Below are 21,085 nucleotides of genomic sequence, written 5' to 3'. Positions count from 1 at the left end.
GTCATTATTTATGGTTAGTCACTTTTACCAGCTGTGATTGCATTTTACATCCATTTCCCCTCTTTTCTTGAACTGGAAAATCTACTCTGTCACTCTCCAGGGAAGAAAAAAATATTGGTCTATTTAGCACATCAAGAATCACAGTTAAAGCACCATAAACAGAAAGTTTTGATGAATATAGTAAGCAAGTGACTTCTTTAGAATATAGAACTGAGGAGAATAAGCCAAATCTTGAGGTGGCATCTAAGGAGAAATCTAAATTGTTTTAGGGTTTCTTTCAAAATGGAATAATTTCCAAGCATTACAGTAGGTCCCCCCTTTTCTGTGGTTTTACTTTCCTTGATTTTAGTTACCCCTCTCAACCTCAGTCCAAATATATTATATAGAAATTCTAGGAATAAATAATTCATCAGATTTAAATTGCATGCCATTCCAAGAGCATGCCATCTTGCTCTGTCCTGCAGGGTACGGGAGTCAGTCCTTGGTCCAAAATATGCCCACTGTATTTAGCAGTTACCTGGTAGTAGCCCTCTTAGTTATCAGATCTAGTTTCGTGGTATTTCAGGGTTTGTGTTCAAGTAACCTTTATTTTACTTAATAGCCCCAAAATATGAGAATAATGATACATGAAATTTTATTAGAGTATATTGTTTTAATAGTCCAATTTTATTATTAGTTGTATTATTAATCTCTTGCAGTTCCTCACTTATAAATTAAACTTTTTCATGGGTATGCATGTATAGGAAAAAACAGTATATATATGATTCAGTACTATTCATGGTTTCGGGCATCCACTGGATGGAACATAACCCCTAAGAACAAGAGCAGACTACCATATATCTGTTGTATGTCTACTGTCTCCCAAGTCCCAGATACTGCAAGAAAATATTTCAGCCAGGATACCTGGTGTGGTAAGATGCTAGGTTGCTTTTACTTACAAGTAGCAGGAAATCCATTTCAAACTGCCTTAAATAACACAGGGAATTTACTAGGTCAGTGACTACAAGTCCTGACATAGGACAGGCTTCAGGCATGCTTTGATTAGACTACAGCTTACTCGGCTATTCTGACTCTTTCCTTCCATGTTATAGCTCTATTTCCAGCTGATAATTAATGCTTCAAAGCATGTGTACAAATTACTGGATCAATGCCCCAGTAGACGATAGGACTCTTGAAGCGATTATGCCTTCAGGGGTTAGAAAAAGCTATGTGAGACCAGACCTCACCTTTCCAACCTAGATGTCCATATTGAGAAAACTTTTTTTCTTGACTTGCAAACCAAATCCCTAGGCTTCGTTATGTTTGGATCAACTGTTTACCAATAGGTAGTGGCCTGGGAGGAATATAATCCCATGTACTAATTGACATAAGCCAATCAATTCTGGAACCAGTCATTGTGGTAAAGAGGGTTAGATCACAGTGATTGAGTTAGGTCAGTCAAATCCCTTTTCTGGAGCGTGAGGTGGGAATCTTTCCCATCCAAGTCACACAGCTACTGTACAGCACAGAGTGGATCAGCAGGAGGCTGGGACCATAACCAACAGTGTCCACTGTATCCCTAGTCTGGAGGGTGAGCCTAGTGCTAATGAGACCAAAGTTTTGCCTGGCTAATGTCATTCTTTATTCTTGGCTTGGTATGGACATCCTCTGTCATTGACAGTTCATACTAATCAGATAAGTCTTCCACCTGTCAGCTCTTAGCTATCTTTCCACATCTAAAAAGATCCTATAAGGGTCTTAAATTCAGGAATACATTGCCCTCACACTGAAGGAACACTCACAGTCTAATAATACCATACAGTCGACAGACTAAATAGTATTAAATAAGACTCATACATTAGACAGTAAAAGAAGGCTGCTGCTATGTTTTTCTGGTTAACTCTGGTATTTCAATTGCCTGGAAGTTCAAACTTAAGCACTCTTCTTTTTTTCTTTGGTACAGGGATCGAACTCGGGACCTTGCGCTTGCAAGGCTGGTGGCGGGACCACTGAGCTAAATCCCTGACCTTCACCACTCTTCTTAAAGGCAATATTTAATCTGCTCTAAGAAGCATTTTGCAAGTAGCTGAACACTTACCTGTTTCAAGTAGTGAGATCCCTTTTACCTGAATGAGAATCTAATGTGACATGCTGCTGATAGTAGTACTTTTAAATGTTCTGTGCAAAATCCATCTTTCAAAATAAACTTTTCATTGTGTCATAACCTGTGTTCTTTCTAGAAACAGGGTTTGCAATGAGGACTTGCGCATAGGTTGCAGTGAAATAGAAAATGAAGGAAGATCAACATCAAGTATCATTACTGCTGTGAGCAACTTGAGCTCCATCCTACCAGAACCTTCAGTGAATCAAAAAGAATAGCCTCAGAGTTGTCTTCCTGAGGGATAGGAGAGACTAGTTGTCCACTGAATCCTGTTGCCTCATTGGTCAAGGGTTGCCCTGTGGGGCCTTAACTCCCCCTTTCTCCATACTTTCAGGTTGTGTATCTGTATGTGTGTCCGTGCTTGCATGTGCACACATGTGCCTGACCCGGGTGTCAAAAAGGTCCCAGGCAAACAGCAACAGATGTTTGATGCAGGGTGCAGATGAGGCAAGGCACTCCCAGTAATAGCTGGAGAAAAACATGTATTCAGGGAGTGTGAGGTGGGCACAAAGGCTGTCTACTACACAACAAAGGGAGTGCATCTGCCAGTGTTGTGGAGGAGCCCAGAAAAGACCAGAAATCATCTGCATATCTCTTTAATCTTTCCTGTGTGTCTGAGTGGCTTTCTTAACACGTGTCTTTAAAAAGGTAAAATTAATAAACACATTACCAACTGAATTGCTGTAGAGCCCTGTAGGACTCTCATCAACAAAGAGGCGAGCTCGCCAGCGGGGAGAAGCAGCAGGTTCCTCAGAAGAGAAGACTGCTTGTGGGGGAGGCTGTCATTATTGCATCTTCAATTGGCGGGCGGGTCCTCTCATCCCCAGCAGGGGCTCCTTGCTTGCAGGATAATTTTTACTCTCCTGTTCAGTCAATATGACAGCTTTGTCCCTAATATAATGGCAGTGTTGACTTTAGTTTAAATTACTCCATATACAACCAAAAAGATTCTTTCTCCCTTTTCCCCAATCCAAAAATTCCATTTTAAAAAACTTTTCTCATTTAAATCTTTGCCTCCACATTAAATTTCTCATTCGTGTTTCAGGTAAATCAAATACAGTGTCAACTTTCAAAACCCTGTGTGACTATCCCAGTGACTCAAAATAATTACCGTCTGTCAGTGTGTTTGCTGGGAACACAGATATGTCAGGCGCTGGCCCTGTTATCCCCACAGGAGCTTGCCTCTCCAGTGGGGTCTTCTCTGAGTTCTACTCGAAACCTTAGTGGCCAGGATTAGGACAATTATGTGCATGATCCGTCTGAGAAACGTGCATGCCTCAGCTGACCCAAAAATCACTTTTTTTTTTTTGGGTACTGGGGATCGAACTCGGGTCCTTGTGCTTTTGAGGCAGGCGGTGGAACCACTAAGCTAAATCCCCAGCCCCCGAAAATCACTTTTTAAAAAAATCTTTAAAGCAGTTGTTTTAGTAAGTGTAGATTTAGCTAGAATATCCCCAAGGAGTCCTTCAAATGATGGTTCCTCTAGGGTAGTAGTTCTCAACAAGGATGTTTTGGTCCCCCAGGGGACAGCTGGCAATTTCTGGAGACATTCTTGGCTGTGACAGCTGAGTAAGGGGTGGGAGAGGGTTCTACTGACATCTAGTGGGTGGAGGCCAGGGATGCTGCTAAACATCCTACAGTGCATGGATAGCCCCCTGTTGCTGGGACAGAGCATTGTTTGGTCCAAGACATCAATGTTGCTAAGGTTGAGAAACTCTGTTCTTTAGCTGTTGAGGATTTATACAACGTGAAATAAGACCACTTGCTTGGGGAATTCGGACTGAAAAGAAATAAATATTTAATATTAAAGGATACTTTAAAACCAAATTACCTGTAACCCCACCAACTTGTGCCCAAATGAATGTTGATGTTTTTAAGATTCCAATTATGATGTAGATAACAGCTTGTATTCTTGTTTCTACTTACAAATGTCACTTTCATAGTCTTTATATCACTTTAATAGAGAATATTCCATTGTTTCAATGCACAAAAATCTATAAACCGTTCCCTTTTTATTTCTTTCCTTCGTGTTTTAAAAAGTAATTTGGATAAAAACCATAGTTCAGTCTCAAATCTGCCTTTGGAGACCTGGCCAAGGGTTACTCTCAAATGATTTTACAACAAAAACTGGTTTTCAAGGAAGAAATACTTTCCGAATATTTTAGAAATTGCTCCAATGTAAATATTTGCCTACAAGGAACAGTTACTACTTTGCAGAAGCACTCACTATTTGCATATTTTTTTTCTAAATCTGTGCTTTCCCCCAGAATGTAGTGGAACAGTACCACGGTCTACCTCCATGAGAGCTCACAGTGCAAAACTCCCACTCCAGTGTGGTCAGACCTTGTAGCTTCTTGTCCAGAAAGCAACTGGTCTGAGCTGTCAAAGCCTACACATCATCACCAAAATGAAAGAACAATCTTACTCAACAAAATCAGGATGCAGAAGATGGAGGATGGGAAGGAAGGGAGGCAGAGGGAATGAAAAAACAATTAAGATGTGTTATGTACATATACTAACTCTCCATGATGAATATAATCATCATGTACTGCAGATATGCACCAATAAAAATAATTTTTTAAAAGGATGCAGGAGGAAAAATCCTAAAGCTCATACTGATGAAAGTAACTACGACCACTCTTTAATATGATTAACCAGAAAATATTTGGGGTTTTTTGTTTGTTTGTTTTTTGGTACCGGGGATCGAACTCGGGACCTTGTGCTTGTGGGGCAGGCAACGAAACCACTGAGCTAAATTCCTGCCTCCTTTTGTATTTTAACATATGTATGTGAAACCTGTTGAAATTCAGCTGAATGAACTGTCTAGTCCTGCCTGAAATTCTTAATGTACCTCATTTTAACTGAGGTCTTCCGGGCCTTCAAAGTCCAAATAGTACTGCCGGGAACCCTCAGTCCACACCTTGAAGGATAAAAGGCATTTACTAAGATTCTTGGAAATTTCAAGTGGGCTCATGGTTTGAGCTCTCACTTCTGTGAACTAATGCAGTTGATGGATCATTTTACCACTTTTGTTTGCTTTTCTTGCTCTCCACTGTGCCTTCCTGGAGCACTCATTTCCTAACTCAGTAATCAGCTCCTGAATCAACCCAGACACCCCAGTGTCACCATCTCCCCATAGTGTTTGTCTGTCACACCCTTCAGGTGAAGATAGGGGAAAAGGTATAATAAGCAACACAGACAACTTCGCACACCTAGCAAGTATAGCATTAATCAGAGGGCTGTGGATCACTGCACCACTGCATGGGCGTTGTTGTTCACCATCCCACTCTTTCTGTGCCTCTCTTACCTTCTCATCTCTTTCCTCTTTGAAGACCCCCAATTGTTCATACTAAGTTATACAGAGAAGGTCAGCTCTCTGGACTCCCTAGGTCCAAAATCACTTCCACTTCTCTCTTTTGCATCTCAGATACAAACAAACCAAGCTAGGCACGGTGGTGTTGCTTGGGAGGTTGAGGCAGGAGGATCACAAGTTCAAGGCCAGCTGAGGAACCTAGCAAGGTCCTGCCTCAAATAATAAAAAGGGCTGAGGATGTAGCTCAGTGGTACAGAACCCCTGGATTCAATTCCCATTACACACACACACACACACACACACACACACACACACACGTACACATGCACACGTGGGGGCACACCTTCCATTGAACTAGACCTACTTTTAGAAAGCAGTTTTTATTGTGAATAGCAACTTATTTCCTCTCATACATCTGAATAAGCTTTCATTCCTTCGAGAAACCATTTCTGTAGCCTGAGCCTGAATACATGTCTGCATCTATCTCCTGTGTCTAGTCAAGGATCAGCTACTTAACTGGATGAAGTGTTTGGTCCTCAACTACAGGACGAGCTAGACTCATGGAAATCCAGTGTTCAGCTTTGGTTCATTTTTCTACCTTTTAGCTCTAAACTCTTCAACCTGATATTCAAAGGGTCTCTTCCTCCCATTGCCCACTTCTGCAGCCTGATTTTCCCACACCTGTCTCTTGTACCTGCCGAATGTGGTCTAAGATGGAGACCATAGCTGACTTACTCATGGGCTCCAGAATGTGGTCCTGAGATGGCTCCTTCTCTATGTTTTGTTTCTCTGATTCTTGTTTAGACACTGAGGATAGTGATGATGTAGTCTCTTTCTTTAATCCTCAGTACTCGGGGGAGGTACATTTTCCATAAAAGTGTCAACTGTTTCCCTGGGTTAACACCCATAAGTTCAGTCATTCAACACAATTCCATTGCCTGCCGTGGGTTAAGAGGCTTATTTCTCACTGGGATGAGGGGTGGCAGGATATTTCAGTGCTGAGTATACTTTGGTGGCAGCAAAACAACACATTCTGGTTCAGAACTGAGACTGAATGCTGTAAACAGCAAAATGACACTTCTTCCTTTTTGCCTAATGACTCGTCCTCTCGTCAGCACATCACCAGTTCTACCCACCAGCCACACCTGTTCTTCCCTCACACAGCGATTTGAGTGTGGGTGCTGTGAAGTCTTCCTGCTTCAGAATAATTCCGTCTGTAATGAAATACCATACATTTTAGTCTTTAAAGTTATAACCCAGAGCATGAATTTCCTGTTCCTTCTAGTCACCTTGACCAGATCTGCTCATATATGTGAAGAAAAGTCAGAAGGGATGAAATATTTTACCATATTCCGTTCTGCATGTACACAGAGCACCCCTCCATTCATTATGTGAATAAAATGCCACTCACACCATGTGAGTGGACTTGGCCCATTACTATGCCTTCTTGTGATGGGAAGCTTTGGCAAAGACAGCAAGAAAAATTAGAAGCCAGTGCAGTGACAAGGAAGGTTTACTGAGAAAAACACGCAAAGGGATTCCCTTCTGTACAAACATCCATTATCTCCATAAGTGAATAAAAATATACACAAAGATATTATCAGAAACAAGTGTATTCTAAACATTACTTTTCTAAGTTATTCACTTTGCTCACCCTCAGAGATTTATAGTTCAGCCATACCCATTCAGAGTGGAAAGAAGAAAGGCTATTTATCTAGTCCAATTCCTTGGGAAGAAGTACTTAGGTGATATTAAGAATCTTCAATTATCTAATTTTATAAAAGGGATGATTTATATTCTGTAGTCAGTAACATGTGATACTGATTATTTCTAATCCCTTAGAAGAGATCTGACATTATGCTTTTGGTACTGTATAGCATGAAATCGTCATGTATATTTCTCCAAAAGAAGGAACAAGAATAATGGCCTCTGCAGTCTGCAATCATTTTATACTAACATACTGCAACATGGCTTTGCCCTGGGGGAGAGAAGTAGGGATTTTTCTCTACTTCAAAAGAATGAAAAATTATCATCACTCTATCCAGAACCATTATAGACTTCAGAGACTTTGGCATGAAATATTCAGAAAGTTTATTTTAGAGTTCAATATTTTAAAAGCCTGCTTTAAAACTATTACAGTGATTAGTGGCTCTCTTGCTTGGGCCAGTTTTGGTTTAAAAGGCCTTGTGTCCTGGTTGATACCATTTGCTGAATTTTCACCCACAGAAGCCATGTGGAAAGCACGTTATGCATTGTTTTAGCAGGGCCCCCAAAGATGAATTAGGTCCACTGCTCATCAGTTATCCTTTCAAACACTCTTTAATGAACACTTCTTTTACTAGTAATGATTCTGACGTGCTGCTTATGGTGGGATTTTGTGCTGAAATGTTACCTTAACCCTGTGGGATGGGTGCCATTGTCTGCAGTCTGTTCAGAAAGTGATGTCCCTGTCTCAGTGGTTCTAAAGACACTCAGGGACAGCCATGCTGAGGCCACCCCACTACCACCACCACCAACAACAACAACCAGCCAGCGGTCCACATCTTCACCACTCTTCCCAGGAGTCAGGAAAGCCTGGCAGGTGTTTGTGAGGCTTTAACAGAGTTTTCGAGGCCATGAATGAAGCCCGTGAAAACTTCTGGGCTGGAGTTAGTCATGTGGGGACAGCAGCAAATCCCTCTCCCTGCAGTGTCCTAGCTACGTAGCAAGGTGGTGTGCGATAGCAATGGAGCCCTGGGTTGACAGCTTAGCTACCCTGGTTTGAGTTCAGCTCTGCTGCCTACTAGAAGCCTGACTGTGCGAAAACTGTGAGGTTCCTGAAGGCTCCGTGTCTCTTTCTGTGAAATACACCTATGCACTCCGTTCTTGTCGTCATTTGTTCCCAAAGTGCTTTCATTATCTGCTATTTATCTCACATTTCCATATGCAATGCATGTATATTTTTGGAGATTACAAAAAGGACAACTAGAAAAACAGTCACTCCTCCTTTTCTTGTATAATCTAAGCATTTGGGTTTATGTAAGTGGGTTGAATGTATTATTTCTGTGGCGTTTAATAAATATTCTTTCTTTCCTTCCCACTTTAGTATCATCAATGTAGAAATAGAAAATATAGACATCAGTCTTTGTCTTCAAGCAGATAAGATGTGCAAAGAAAGAAAGATACTAATGTTCTCTTGATATGTAGATGCTGATGAGAAGAATGTGTAAAGAGCTTTTTGTTTTATTTTTCAGGGAAGTAGATCGGGACTCTGATGGTCACGTCAGCTTTAGAGACTTTGAATATGCCATGAAGCATGGACAAAATGAAGCCTAACTGTTGTGACCTACTTTTTGGTAACTCTATAGATTGTAAATATAATTAAAGATCAAACATACCTCTCTCATAATGATGTGATACTGCATATTTGTGATTTAACTCTTAGTTGTAGTTTTGGGATGCTGATAATATACTTGGTCTCACAATCCTAGAGGTTGTGGGTACTGGCGTCTCCCAGCTCCCTTCATTCATCCCACATTGGTTGAACAGATACCCATGTGTACTACATGCTTACTAAAGTAGGTTCTAAGCAATGAGAAAGGCATTGGGAAAACAAGAACGTAAGACTTTCTGAGATAAAGTACCCAGAGTCCACGTCTTCAGTGCAGTGTCCCCAAGGCATTGGTTGTGCAAGACAGAGAAATCAGATTGAGCTAACACAAGGCAGCCCTGTCGCACATTACACAGAGAAAGAACAGAGCCAATGGAGGCCCTAGGAGCAAAAGATGTTTGCAGGACCCTATTAAGTGGCCTGGGCCTGGGCTTCCTGTGCAGGGAAGCAAACCCAGGCCTGCCCATCTGCCCCCCGCTGCACACTGCTGGTTCTGGGTTGTCCTGCCCTGCACCCAGAGCCATAACTGTTGGTGGATCTGGATCCTGGTCTCCATGTTCTACCTGTCTCCCTGGCTCCACTGACTGCTGTACTAGAGCAAAATCTGCAACACTGGACATTCAGCATTCATTTAAAATAATTCCAAAATACTGGTATCAATTTGACTTTCTGTGTAGGTGTTGAGAATTCATAATATTAACAGGAGTAAAACAATATTTAATTCGTATCTTAAAAGTATTAAACATTTAAAGGCCAAGTAAAAATGTAAATATGTAGAACGGAAACATTTAGCAAGCTTCATTCTCATACAAATTATTAGCTTATAAGCTTAATAAAAATAAAGTTGTAAACTGTGATAAACCAGAGGAATCTAAAGAGACATGGCAGGTAAATGTATCTGGTGTCGTAGGTGGGTTCTGGAATAGAAAAAAGACTTTAGGTTAAAAAAAAAGTCAAATATGGACTTTAGCTACTGATAATGTATCTGTATTGGTTTATTAATTGTAACAAATGTACCAAATTCTTAAAAAATGTTGATAATGAGGAAAACTGGGTGAGAGGAATAATATAGAAACTCTGTACTATTTTCATAATTTTTCTGAAAATCTAAAATTATTTAAAAATTTAGTTTGTTAAAAACAAATTCAGAAATTAATAAACTAAACTTTACCTAAAATGAAGAAACATTGAAAATCATTAAGTGCAAATGAAATATTATTTCAAAAACTAAATGGATCAGTGGTATCATTGAGTAACGTGTGTTTTTGTACAAATTGTTCCAGTTGATGAAAAGCCCTTTCTGACTTTGGGTAGAATTTTGTCCAGCAAGTATTTTCATCATAAATTGAATATTTGAGTCATTGACCCTAATCTCAAAAGATAAATGATTCAGATTTTAGATTTTTCAAAATATCAAAATTTTCCATATACTAACAAAGTGCTATTATTTCAGTAATTGCCAGAATCCCAAATCCTCATATCTCAGTCACTGTTTGGACCTCATTTCTTCCAGGAAACATGACCAAGGAAAGGAAGAGGCGACCTCCTGCAGTGGATGTGGGAGGCAAGAGGCGAGGTAGGGAACAGCTATAGGGAAACTCTTTAGACTCTGGATAATGAAGACCCTTTCTGGCTTCAGTGACTACCCCACCTAGCTTAGACTGCAAGAGAATTTGCTAGAAGACACTGGGCTAGCTTCTGGAAACTAACAGGAAGGCAGAGGTGTGCCTGAGATTTCAGGATAACCAGACCCAACACCAATGGCCTCATTCCCTTTAAAAGGAATTGACCCATTGAACTGTCCAATTCCAAAGCCCGGAGGCTCCAGAGAGAGGCTCTGGCTGGGCCCCTGGTTCAGTCGACTGTGGTTCAGCCAGGGGGTATGGACTTGGCCACTGCCACTCGCCCATGTGTACTCAGGGATGGTTGTAGAGAAGGGAACTTAACAAGACTGGGGCAGCCACTCTCTTTTCTAGAGGAAAGCACTATGCCTAGGACTCCATCTAGAAAGGAGAGCACTCCTAGGATTTGCTGCTTAGGAGAATTCAAGCTGTCAGAGCAAAGACACAAAGAGAAGTAAAGAGAAGCTGCTTTTGTCGCCTTCCCCTCCTATCATACTTGCCCTAGGCCCAGTCCCTCACATCATCCTATAAGCTTTTCCCCAGCTTCTTGTTCCAGGTCACAGTCCCTATTCTAGTCCCCAGTGCACATGCTACTGCCTGAGCAGTGTGACCTTGCGTAGCCCAAGGATGGGATCAATTGAAACTGCTCCGCCCAGCCTGTGCCCTAGGAGAGCATGCAGATTGGGAGAGAGCAAGACAGAGCAGACCAACCAAGGCAGCTGATTTGCAATGAGAGCAGAGGAAGAAAATGGACACCAAGAAGGAAACAAGAAAGGAGCCAGAGAAGCACTGCAATGCTCGGTTTCTGGTTAAAGCTTGTGTGCAAAGCCCAGACATGGCCCTTTGGGTCCTATGAGGTAACTCTGTATCCATCCAATAAATCTTTCTGCTCAAGCCAGCTGGAGTCACTTTCTGTTATTTGAAACTGAGAGAACCCTCACTGTTAGGATCAGAGAGCCACCGAGCCAAGGATAGAGTCCTAGGTAACATTAACATTTACTGGGGCGGCAGAGAAAAAGTCTTGTAAAGACTCTAAGAAGCAGCAGCTGAAGGTGACAGAGGAAGCCACAACCACTACCCTCTCCTGTTCCCTGCCTCGCTTGACCTTGTACTCTGCTCTAGTCTCCCGAGTTGCAGTCACTCTCAGACAAGTCACCAGGGAGCCACCAGTGGCCAAATCTGCCAGTCCCTCTCAGATCTCATCACACTGTCCCTTCTCCTGGGTCTGAACTGACATCTGTGCCTTTGGAAGCCCCTCTTAGCCTCTGAGACACGGGTCTCTTATGGTATTTCTGTGCCCATTTTTTCCTACCATTTTTTCTAGTTTCCTATCCTACATTCATCCCCAAAGTGGTAGTGTTTTCCAAGGTCCAGTAATTGGCCAATCTTCTTAATCAACACATTCTTCAGGGTTGATTTCAGTCACTGCCAAGATTTCAGCTATCATCTTTATGTGTATAACTCCACACACAAGTCTTTATCTTTGACCTTGACCTCTGCTCAGCTCCAGGCCTGTGTTTTCATTTGCCCATCAGACCTTTCCACCTTAGTGCAAATGAATTCAACTAAAATCAGACTTGTTGTTCCCCTAATTTTCAAAATTGGCTTCCTATTTTGTGTTTTCTATCTCTGTGAATGGCAGCCTCCCTGGCCCACCCCACCCCAAGCTATCATCCTAGCCAGCTGCCTGAGTCGTTTCAAATCTCCCCATCTTCCTCAGCTCTGACATCCAGCCAGTCACCGAATCCTTTTGAGCCTGTCTCTGTAAAACATTCATGACATTTTTTTCCATTCCATCCTGATCTCTGCCCATGCCTGTATTCCCCATCCAGCCCTTCCATCCAGTCTCTACTTTTTCATGTAAAGGTGAGTAAAAGATGTGAAAGTAAGTAAAAAGTAAAATCTGCTGTCAAAACATTTTTGCCTAACATGTCAGTGATCTGCCCAAAGCACAGACAAAATTACTTTTTCCTCTGCTCAAAAGCCTTGAGTGGCCACCTATTCTATTGGGTAATGTCTAAACCTATAATGTGTCATTCAAAGACTTCTATAATGTGGTATCAACTTATATTTTCAGTTTCATTGTTCACAACTACCTCTGCCATATCATGCCACAACCAGGGAAACACACATATCCACAGTCCCTTCACCTAAAAACATCGAAATGGCAATAGATATTTGCCCAAATTAGAAAAATAACAAATGATTTGGGAATTGGTATATGATGAGGTAATAGGAAACTGCAATCACACAAAAAAATTACTTTAAAAAATATAGTGGGCCACCTTCTCCTCACAAGTATTTTTTCCTTCACAGTTGTCTCCTTGGAATGGGAAGAGGGGGACTGATTATGCTAATTATTTTATATATGCATTTAATTTTATCCTTGAAACTATTGAGATAGGTATTAGCCATCCTTTTCTACATATATAAATGAGAAAACAATCTCAGAATCTAAAATCTTGGCTCAGGCCTGGACAGCATCAAGGTGGTCATTCAGACCTGTCAGTCTGACAACATAGAGACTCTTCCTAGTCATGTACTATCTATCTGACATGGTTCCATGTTTTATAGTTGTACTTTATTTTTACCCCAGACGACTTCACACAGATTCATTGGCCAACATGGTTCAAGTCTAGAATTTGGTGGGCATTAAAAATTAATTCCCAGGACTGAGATGTAGTTCAGGAGTAGAGTACTTGCCTAGCATGCATGAGACACTGGGTTCTAACTCCAGTACAGAAGGGAAGGGGGAGGAGATAATTATAATATTCCCATCTTATGCATTGCAAAAATTAACCAAAATTACATTGAATTATTAAACTCAAGTTCAAAAGACAGATTAAGATGTGCTGCAGGCTCTAAAAGTACTACTCAAGGAGAACGAGAATGAGTTCTAGACATGCTCGGAACATTCCAACTACCTTTGAATAGGTAGGCATCCTCACCAGCCCATACTATGTATATAAATTCTAAATAGTGTATTTCACCAATCACTCTCCTTGATTATTATTATTATTATATTTATAGACTTGCAATTTAAGATTAATAAAGACAAACTGTTACTTTCCTATTTTTTAGCTTGTAACTTTTGAAAAATTTGTTTGGAACTGCAGAATTAGGCAGTTTAAAAAAAAAAAAAAAAAATGAAACAAAACAAAACAACCTGTCACACACAGATTGAAATTCAGTGCCACTAGGTATAGCAGCTCACAAAGTGACCTTTCTTAGAAAACAAATTTAAATTGAATTGTCCACATGGACAGAAAAGTTGCCCAAACAATTTAACAAATAAAATATGGGGTATCCAATCTAAACTTCTCTTACATTGAGTTAATGAAACACTCAGAAATGTGAATAAAAAAAGAACATCGTTCTAACCAGAGAAAATGCAAATTAATTTATATGAAAACAAATTCAAATATAGTCCCTATTTTATGGTTTACTGGATCTTAAAAAAACTAAAAGAAGAAAAACAGTTAAGTTGGCAAAAGTATATGACTTCAGAAAGAGCAATTCCAATAATATTGAATTTATAGAAAAACATTTGACCAAAGGGCTGGAAATATATTATGTTTATTGTCATAGCAACAGTCATTGTAAGGTAGAAGTCAGGTTTGGGCATCCTCCTTATTTTAAATAAGGAAGCCAAGACTTGATTTTAAATGACTTTTCTAAGGTCAAATGTGTCAGAGAGAGTGCTTAAGTCAATTTCTCTACCAAGTTTTCCCTATTGCTACTGGTATTGGATTGCTCTTGGGATGGTTTATTCATTTCTTTCCTTCTTATTTCTTCCTCTTTTCTCTGTTACATCCACAAATAGAATTACATATATTGGCCCACTTAAATTTCAATCTGATCTCCTTCTTGGGTTATATCCAAACACATATTCAGCAGAACACTGCTCCCTGCCCATCACAAATGAAAACCAAAATTCAGGACTGCTGTCTTTCATCACAAATGGAAACTTGTTAGCCATTGTCTTCAAATATTCTTTTGCCACATTCGTGAAGAGAATGTCTTTATCAGACTCTAGTTACACATATTTTATGTCAATAATACTTTTAAACATGTCTCTCATTCTCTGTTCTCCTTTTCATATTACTCTTCTTCCTCCTTTCTCTCTCTGTTTCAGTTGGATAATTCTACTCTTATTCCTTATCCAGGGGGAATGAAAAATGGTACAGAGAGTTTGGAAGACAGATTCAGAGTTTCTTAGAAAGCTAAACATAATCTTTCCACATGACCCAGTCATCAAACTCTTAGGTATTTTGCCCAATTGATTTGAAAACTTTGGTCCACACAAAATGTACATGTGACTGTTTATAGCTGCTTTTTAAATAACTGTCAAAAACTGGAAGCAACCAAGATGTGTCTTCCAAGAAGTGAATGGATATTCCTTAAAATGCATAAGCAGTACTCTTCAAAACTGTCAATGTTATGAAAAGCAAGGAAAGCCTGAGAAACTCCAAGAAGAGCCTAAAGAGCCATGGTGACTAAATATAATCTGATAGCCTGAATGAGATCCTGGAACAGGAAAAGGATATTAGGTAAAAACCCAAGAAATCTGAATAAAGTATGAACTTTAAGAAGCAATAATGTCAATATTAGCTTATAAACTGTTGCAAACTATACTATGTAATGTAAGATGTTATTCGGGGAAGTTCAATATATGGTATATAAGAATTTCTGCAGTCATGCTCACAGAGAAGAGTGAATGGTTTCTCTGACTGCACTCAGGGCTTTCCAGAGAAAGAAGTCTGGTCCAGGGCAAAGAGGCATTGTTCCCTGATGACTGCTGGAAAGTGGAGTGCTCTGGAAGGAAAGGGTTTGTAGCTACCTGAAGGTGGTGGTGCGGACAGAGTCACCTTGGGAGGTAAAGCTTCACTTGTTGGATTTGGAGGGATGCAACTGAGTCTGTTAGCACCAGAGTCTTGACAACACTGATGCAATTGGTAGAAGAAGCAATGCTTCCTACAGCAGCTGCAGAGGAATTATATCTGACTCAGATGTATCAGATGACTAAGATTGCCTTATATCTAGTGGACTGGAGAGAGCACTAAACTTGGAATCAGAGCTCACTGCAGACAGGCAGGTCTGCGCCCGCCCTACCAAGGTCCCGAGTCATGCAGAAAACACCAAATCAGCCTGCACCCCGGCAACAATCCACTGAACCCCCCCACCCCCCGCTCCTCTGTACAGCCACCTGGTTCCACACTACAAAGACGCAGAGGACACCGGACCACCAGACCGTGGTACTGAGTCCTGCTGCTCCTGGCCTAGAGGTAGGGGCTTCTGAGCCGCCGTCCCATTGCTCCTGGTCCAGAAGAAGGGGATTCCTGGCCACCAACCCTGCCGCTGCTCCCAGCCCAGAGGAAAGGGCTTTTGGGCCACCTTCTGTCCCACCGCTCCTGGCCCAGAGGAAGAGGCTTCTGAGCCACCATCCCTCCCATCGCTCCCGGCCCAGAGGTAGGGGCTTCTGAGCCTCCATCCCACTGCTCCTGGACCAGAGGAAGGGGCTTCCCAGCCACCATCCCTCCCGCTGCTCCCAGCCCACAGGAAAGGGCTTTTGGGCCACCATCCCTACCGCTGCTCCCGGCCCCTGTCCCACCTCTCCCACCTCTCCCAGTTCAGAGGAGGTAATCCATGCAGGCACCAACAGCCCCCCCCCCCGTTGAAATGAGAAAACACGTAAATAAGTCTCAAAACCAGACTTCGAGATCACCTACAGCAACACCAAAGGGAAATGAGATGGAACACTCTGATACTCAACAACCTGGACCCACTGAACTGGCAACAAAAGGGGATCTGGAAAAAACGAAATCAGAAATAATTTCTCAGGTAACAGGAGAAATTGTGCCCCTAGTGCAAGACATGATTAATAAATCTAGAGAGGAGTTCAGGAACATGATGGAATCCCAACATAAGAAACAAATGGAATCCATAAAACAGATGCAAATAGATTTCCAGGACATGAAAAACTCCACTGAAAGTCTACACAGCAGAATGAGCCATTGTGAGGACAGAATTCCAGATATAGAAGATAAGATTGCAATTAGTGACCAGGAAAAGAAAAATTCCTTCAAAATTGTGGGGGAACATGAGAAATCAATCCAGCAGCTGCTAGATGATGCAAAGAAGAATAACATGAGACTGACTGGACTCAATGAAGAAACAGGAGCGTGCAGACGACATAAAAGATCTCTTCACAGAAATAATGGCAGAAAACTTCCCAAGCAGAGGAAAAGAGCTTGACATACAGATAAGTGAGGCATATAGGACTCCAAATAGCCTTGATCAAAAAAATCTACACATAGGCATATAATTGTTAAGATTCCAGAAACTCAACAGAAGAACAAAGTTCTCCAAGCAGTCAGAGAAAAGAAACAAATCACATACAAAGGAAAGCCCATCAGAATCACGGCAGACTTCTCAACACAAACCATCAAGGAAAGAAGAGCTTGGAGTGACATATTCCAAGCCCTAAAAGAAAACAGCCTCCAACCCAGATTGATGTACCCTGCAAAACTATCTTTCAAAATGGATGGAGAAATAAGATACTTGCGTGACAAAGAGCACCTTAGGAACTTCGTGAATACCAAACCAGCACTCCAAAGAATTTTACCCAATATCCTAGGAACAGACATTGAGGATCACAACCCCAGGAAGCAAAGCAGAATGAACCCATCTGGCATGACAAGAAATTAAATGTAAAGGAGGAGAACCCAACAAAAAAAAAAAGTCATGGCAATGACAAGTCAATACGTTTCAGTTATAACCATCAACGTTAATGGTCTCAATTCACCAATCAAAAGAAATAGACTGGCAGAATGGGTCAAGAAGCAAAATCCAACAATATCCTGCATACAAGAAACACAATTCAAAAGGAAACTCGTAGACTAAAAGTTAAAGGGTGGAAAACAATACTCCATGTGACAGGAACCCGAAAAAAAGCAGGAGTAGCTATCCTCTTTGCAGATCAAGTAGATTTCAAACCAACACTGATGAAGAGAGATGAAGAAGGACACTATGTCCTTGTAAAGGGAAGAATCCAAGAGGAAGAGATGACAATCATAAATATCTATGCACCAAACAGTAGTGCACCCACCTATATAAAACAAATATTAACGGACATGAAAAGTCATATATGCACTAATACAATTGTAGTGGGGGACCTCAATACCCCACTGTCACAAATAGATAGATCAACTAGACAAAAAATAAGGAATGAAATACTAGAACTCAATCGAACTCTTGAACAAATGAACTTAACAGATGTTTACAGAGTGTTCCACCCCACAAAATCAGAATACACATTCTTCTCAGCTGCACATGGGTCATTCTCCCAAAATAGACCACATACTCACACATAGAACATGTTTAAGTAAGTGCAAAGGAATTGAAGTTATGCCCTGTATATTATCAGACCATAGTGCGATGAAACTGGAGACCCATAGCAAAAGAAACTGGAAAAATTTCATAAACACGTGGAAATTGAACAACACACTTCTGAATAACCAATGGGTCACAGAGGAAATTAAAGAAGAAATCGGACAGTTCCTTCAATTAAATGACAATAACAATACAACATATTAGAATCTATGGGACACAATGAAAGTCTTATGAGGGAAATACATAGCAGTGAATACGCATATTAGGAAAACAGAACAAGCCCAATTAAACAACCTGATGCTGCACCTCAAGCTTCTAGAAAAAGAAGAACAGGACAACCCCAGAGCTCATACAAGGGAGGAAATGATAAAGATCAGAGGAGAAATCAATGCAATGGAGACCAAGAGAATGATACAAAAAATCAATGTAGCCAAGAGTTGTTTCTTTGAAAGAATCAACAAAATTGACAAACCCTTAGCCAACCTTGTCAGCAAAAGGAAAAAGGCCCAAATCCATGCAATTAGAAATGAAAAGGGTGAAATTACAACAGACCCAGCAGAAATCCAGAGGATCATCAATACCTACTTCCAGAACATATACGCCAATAAGATGGACAACACAGAAGAAATGGACAGATTCCTAGATACATATGAATTACCAAAGTTGAACGAAGAAGACCTAAAAATTCTGAACAACCCAATATCAACCAATGAAATTGAAACTGTAATTAAAAACTTACCAACTAAGAAAAACCTGGGCCCTGATGGCTTCACTGCCGAATTCTACAAGACATTTAGAGAGGAACTGCTGCCACTACTGTTTAAACTCTTCAATGAAATTGAAAGGGAAGCAGTACTCCCAGATTCATTCCTGGAAGCAAGCATCACCTTGATCCCCAAAGCAGAGAAAGACCCAACTGAAAAAGAGAACTATAGGCCAATCTCACTAATGAACATAAATGCAAAAATCCTTAATAAGATAATGGCAAACAGAATGCAGAAGATCATCAAGAAGATCATACACCCTGATCAAGTGGGATTCATCCCAGGGATGCAGGGATGGTTCAGTATACGAAAATCAATCAATGTAATACACTATATCAATAGAGCCAAGGACAAAAACCATATGATTATCTCCATAGACACAGAAAAACCATTTGACAAAATTCAACATGCATTTATGATAAAAACCCTACAAAAAATTGGAATAGATGGTCTCTCCCTCAAACTGATAAAAGCCATCTATGAAAAACCAACAGCCAATATCATACTAAATGGTCAAAAACTGAAATCCTTCACACTAAAATCAGGAACAAGACAAGGATGTCCACTATCACCACTCTTGTTCAATATAGTTCTGGAAACATTAGCCACGGCAATTAGACAAGAGAAAGAAATAAAAGGAATAAAGATAGGAAATGAAGAAATCAAATTGTCTTTATTTGCGGATGACACGATACTCTATATAGAAGACCCCAAGAACTCCACCAAAAGTCTTCTAGACTTAATAACCAAATTCAGTCAAGTAGCTGGTTACAAGGTCAACACACAAAAATCAATAGCTTTCCTCTCCACCAATGACAGACTCACTGAGAGAGAAATAAGGCAAATAATTCCTTTCACAATAGCTTCCAAAAAATTGAAATACCTAGGAATCAACCTAACGAAAGAAATCAAAGACCTCTTCTCTGAAAACTATAGCACTCTGAAAAGGGAGATTGAAGATGATATCAGAAAATGGACAGACATCCCCTGCTCCTGGGTAGGAAGGATTAATAGAGTGAAAATGGCCATACTTCCAAAACTGCTATATAGATTTAATGCAATTCCAATTGAGATCCCAGCAGCATACTTCAGGGACCTTGAGAAAAAAATCCAAAAATTCATTTGGAACAAGAAGAGACCCAGAATAGCAAAAGCAATTCTAGGTAACAGAGACATGGCAGGGGGTATCACGATCCCCAACCTGCAACTATACTACAAAGCTACTGTGATAAAAACAGCATGGCACTGGCAAAGAAACAGATCTGAGGATGAGTGGAACAGATTAGGAGATGCAGAAACAATGCCAGACACACTCAGAGATCTCATCTTCAATAAAGGAGCCAAACACCCTCACTGGAGGAAAGATAGCCTCTTTAATAAATGGTGCTGGAAAAATTGGGCTTCAACTTGCCAAAGATTAAAACTAGACCTGTATCTCTCACCATGCACTAAAGTAAAATCAAAATGGATTAAAGATCTAAATATTAAAATAGAAACTCTGAAGCAGTTGGAACAGAGGTTAGGTAGAACCCTTGAAGACATCGGTGTAGGAAAAGATTTTATGAACAAAACCTCAGTTGCCCGTGAACTAGCACAAACAATCAACAAATGGGATCTCTTCTTATTAAAAAGCTTCTGCACAGCAAGAGAAACCACCAGCAGTGTGAAGAGACAACCCACAATGTGGGAAAAAATCTTCACCTGCTCTTCCTCAGACAAAGGTCTACTATCTCGAATCTATAAAGAACTTAAAAAGATCAGACCTCCCAAATTTAAAGACCCAATCCAAAAATGGGCATCTGAAATGAACAGACATTTCTCAGACAAAGAAGTAGAAATAGCAAATAAATACATGAAATGTTCAACATCACTGGTCATTCAAGAGATACAAATGAAAACAATGCTGAAATTCCACTTCACTCCAGAAAGAATGGCTGCTATCATGAAATCAACCAATAACAAATGCTGGCAGGGCTGTGGGGAAAGAGGAACCCTGCTCCACTGCTGGTGGGAGTGTAGACTGGTGCAAGCACTGTGGAAATCAGTATGGAGATACCTCAAAGAACTAGGACTGGAAGTCCCATTTGACCCCGCTATTCCACTGCTGGGGATCTTCCCCAAAGAATTAAAAGAATCATACCACAGTGATATATGTGCGCCCATGTTCATAGCAGCACAGTTTGTAATAGCTAAAACTTGGAAACAGCCCAAATGCCCATCAACTGGAGACTGGATAAAGAAAATGTGGTTTTTTAATAAAATGGAGTACTACTCAGCCATAAAAACCGAGAAATTAGAGACATTTATAGCTAAGTGGATGCACATTGAAGCGATACTCTTAAGTGAAATAAATAGGACACACATGTATAAATACCGAATAGTTTCTCTGGTGTGAGAAACTGAAAGTGTAAATAAGGACTAAATGTATAATAGGTAATGTGAAATAGGAAGAAAAGGGGCAAATGGGAAGGAAGTGGGAGGGCT

General features: G+C 40.5%; 1 protein-coding gene across 8 annotated transcripts in view; it reads left to right on the top strand.

Annotated features, from left to right (window-relative positions):
* Positions 1 to 11,343, top strand: part of Efcab11 (EF-hand calcium binding domain 11) — a 187,172-nt gene extending 175,829 nt beyond the window's left edge. For 5 of the 8 annotated variants that reach the window (XR_002389648.2, XR_015445099.1, XR_002389645.2 and 2 more), the window contains one exon: positions 8,687 to 8,841. Coding sequence is in view for 3 of the 8 variants with exons in the window: in XM_021245240.2 (XP_021100899.1) it covers positions 8,687 to 8,768 (82 nt within the window). In the remaining 5 variants the exon portion in view is untranslated. Of the gene's footprint in view, positions 1 to 1,942; positions 5,804 to 8,686; positions 8,842 to 10,336 lie in introns of those variants that run through there. The other 3 variants (XR_015445098.1, XM_004837076.4, XM_087195472.1) reach the window with 2 other exon arrangements.
* Positions 11,344 to 21,085: the final 9,742 nt, after the last annotated feature.

This window comes from Heterocephalus glaber, unplaced genomic scaffold (genome assembly GCF_053883595.1).
Source record: "Heterocephalus glaber isolate CG9 unplaced genomic scaffold, H.glaber_assembly_v1.0 deba00001608, whole genome shotgun sequence".
NCBI classification, from domain to species: Eukaryota; Metazoa; Chordata; class Mammalia; order Rodentia; family Bathyergidae; genus Heterocephalus; species Heterocephalus glaber.
This window is presented reverse-complemented; position numbering and strand designations above follow the sequence as displayed.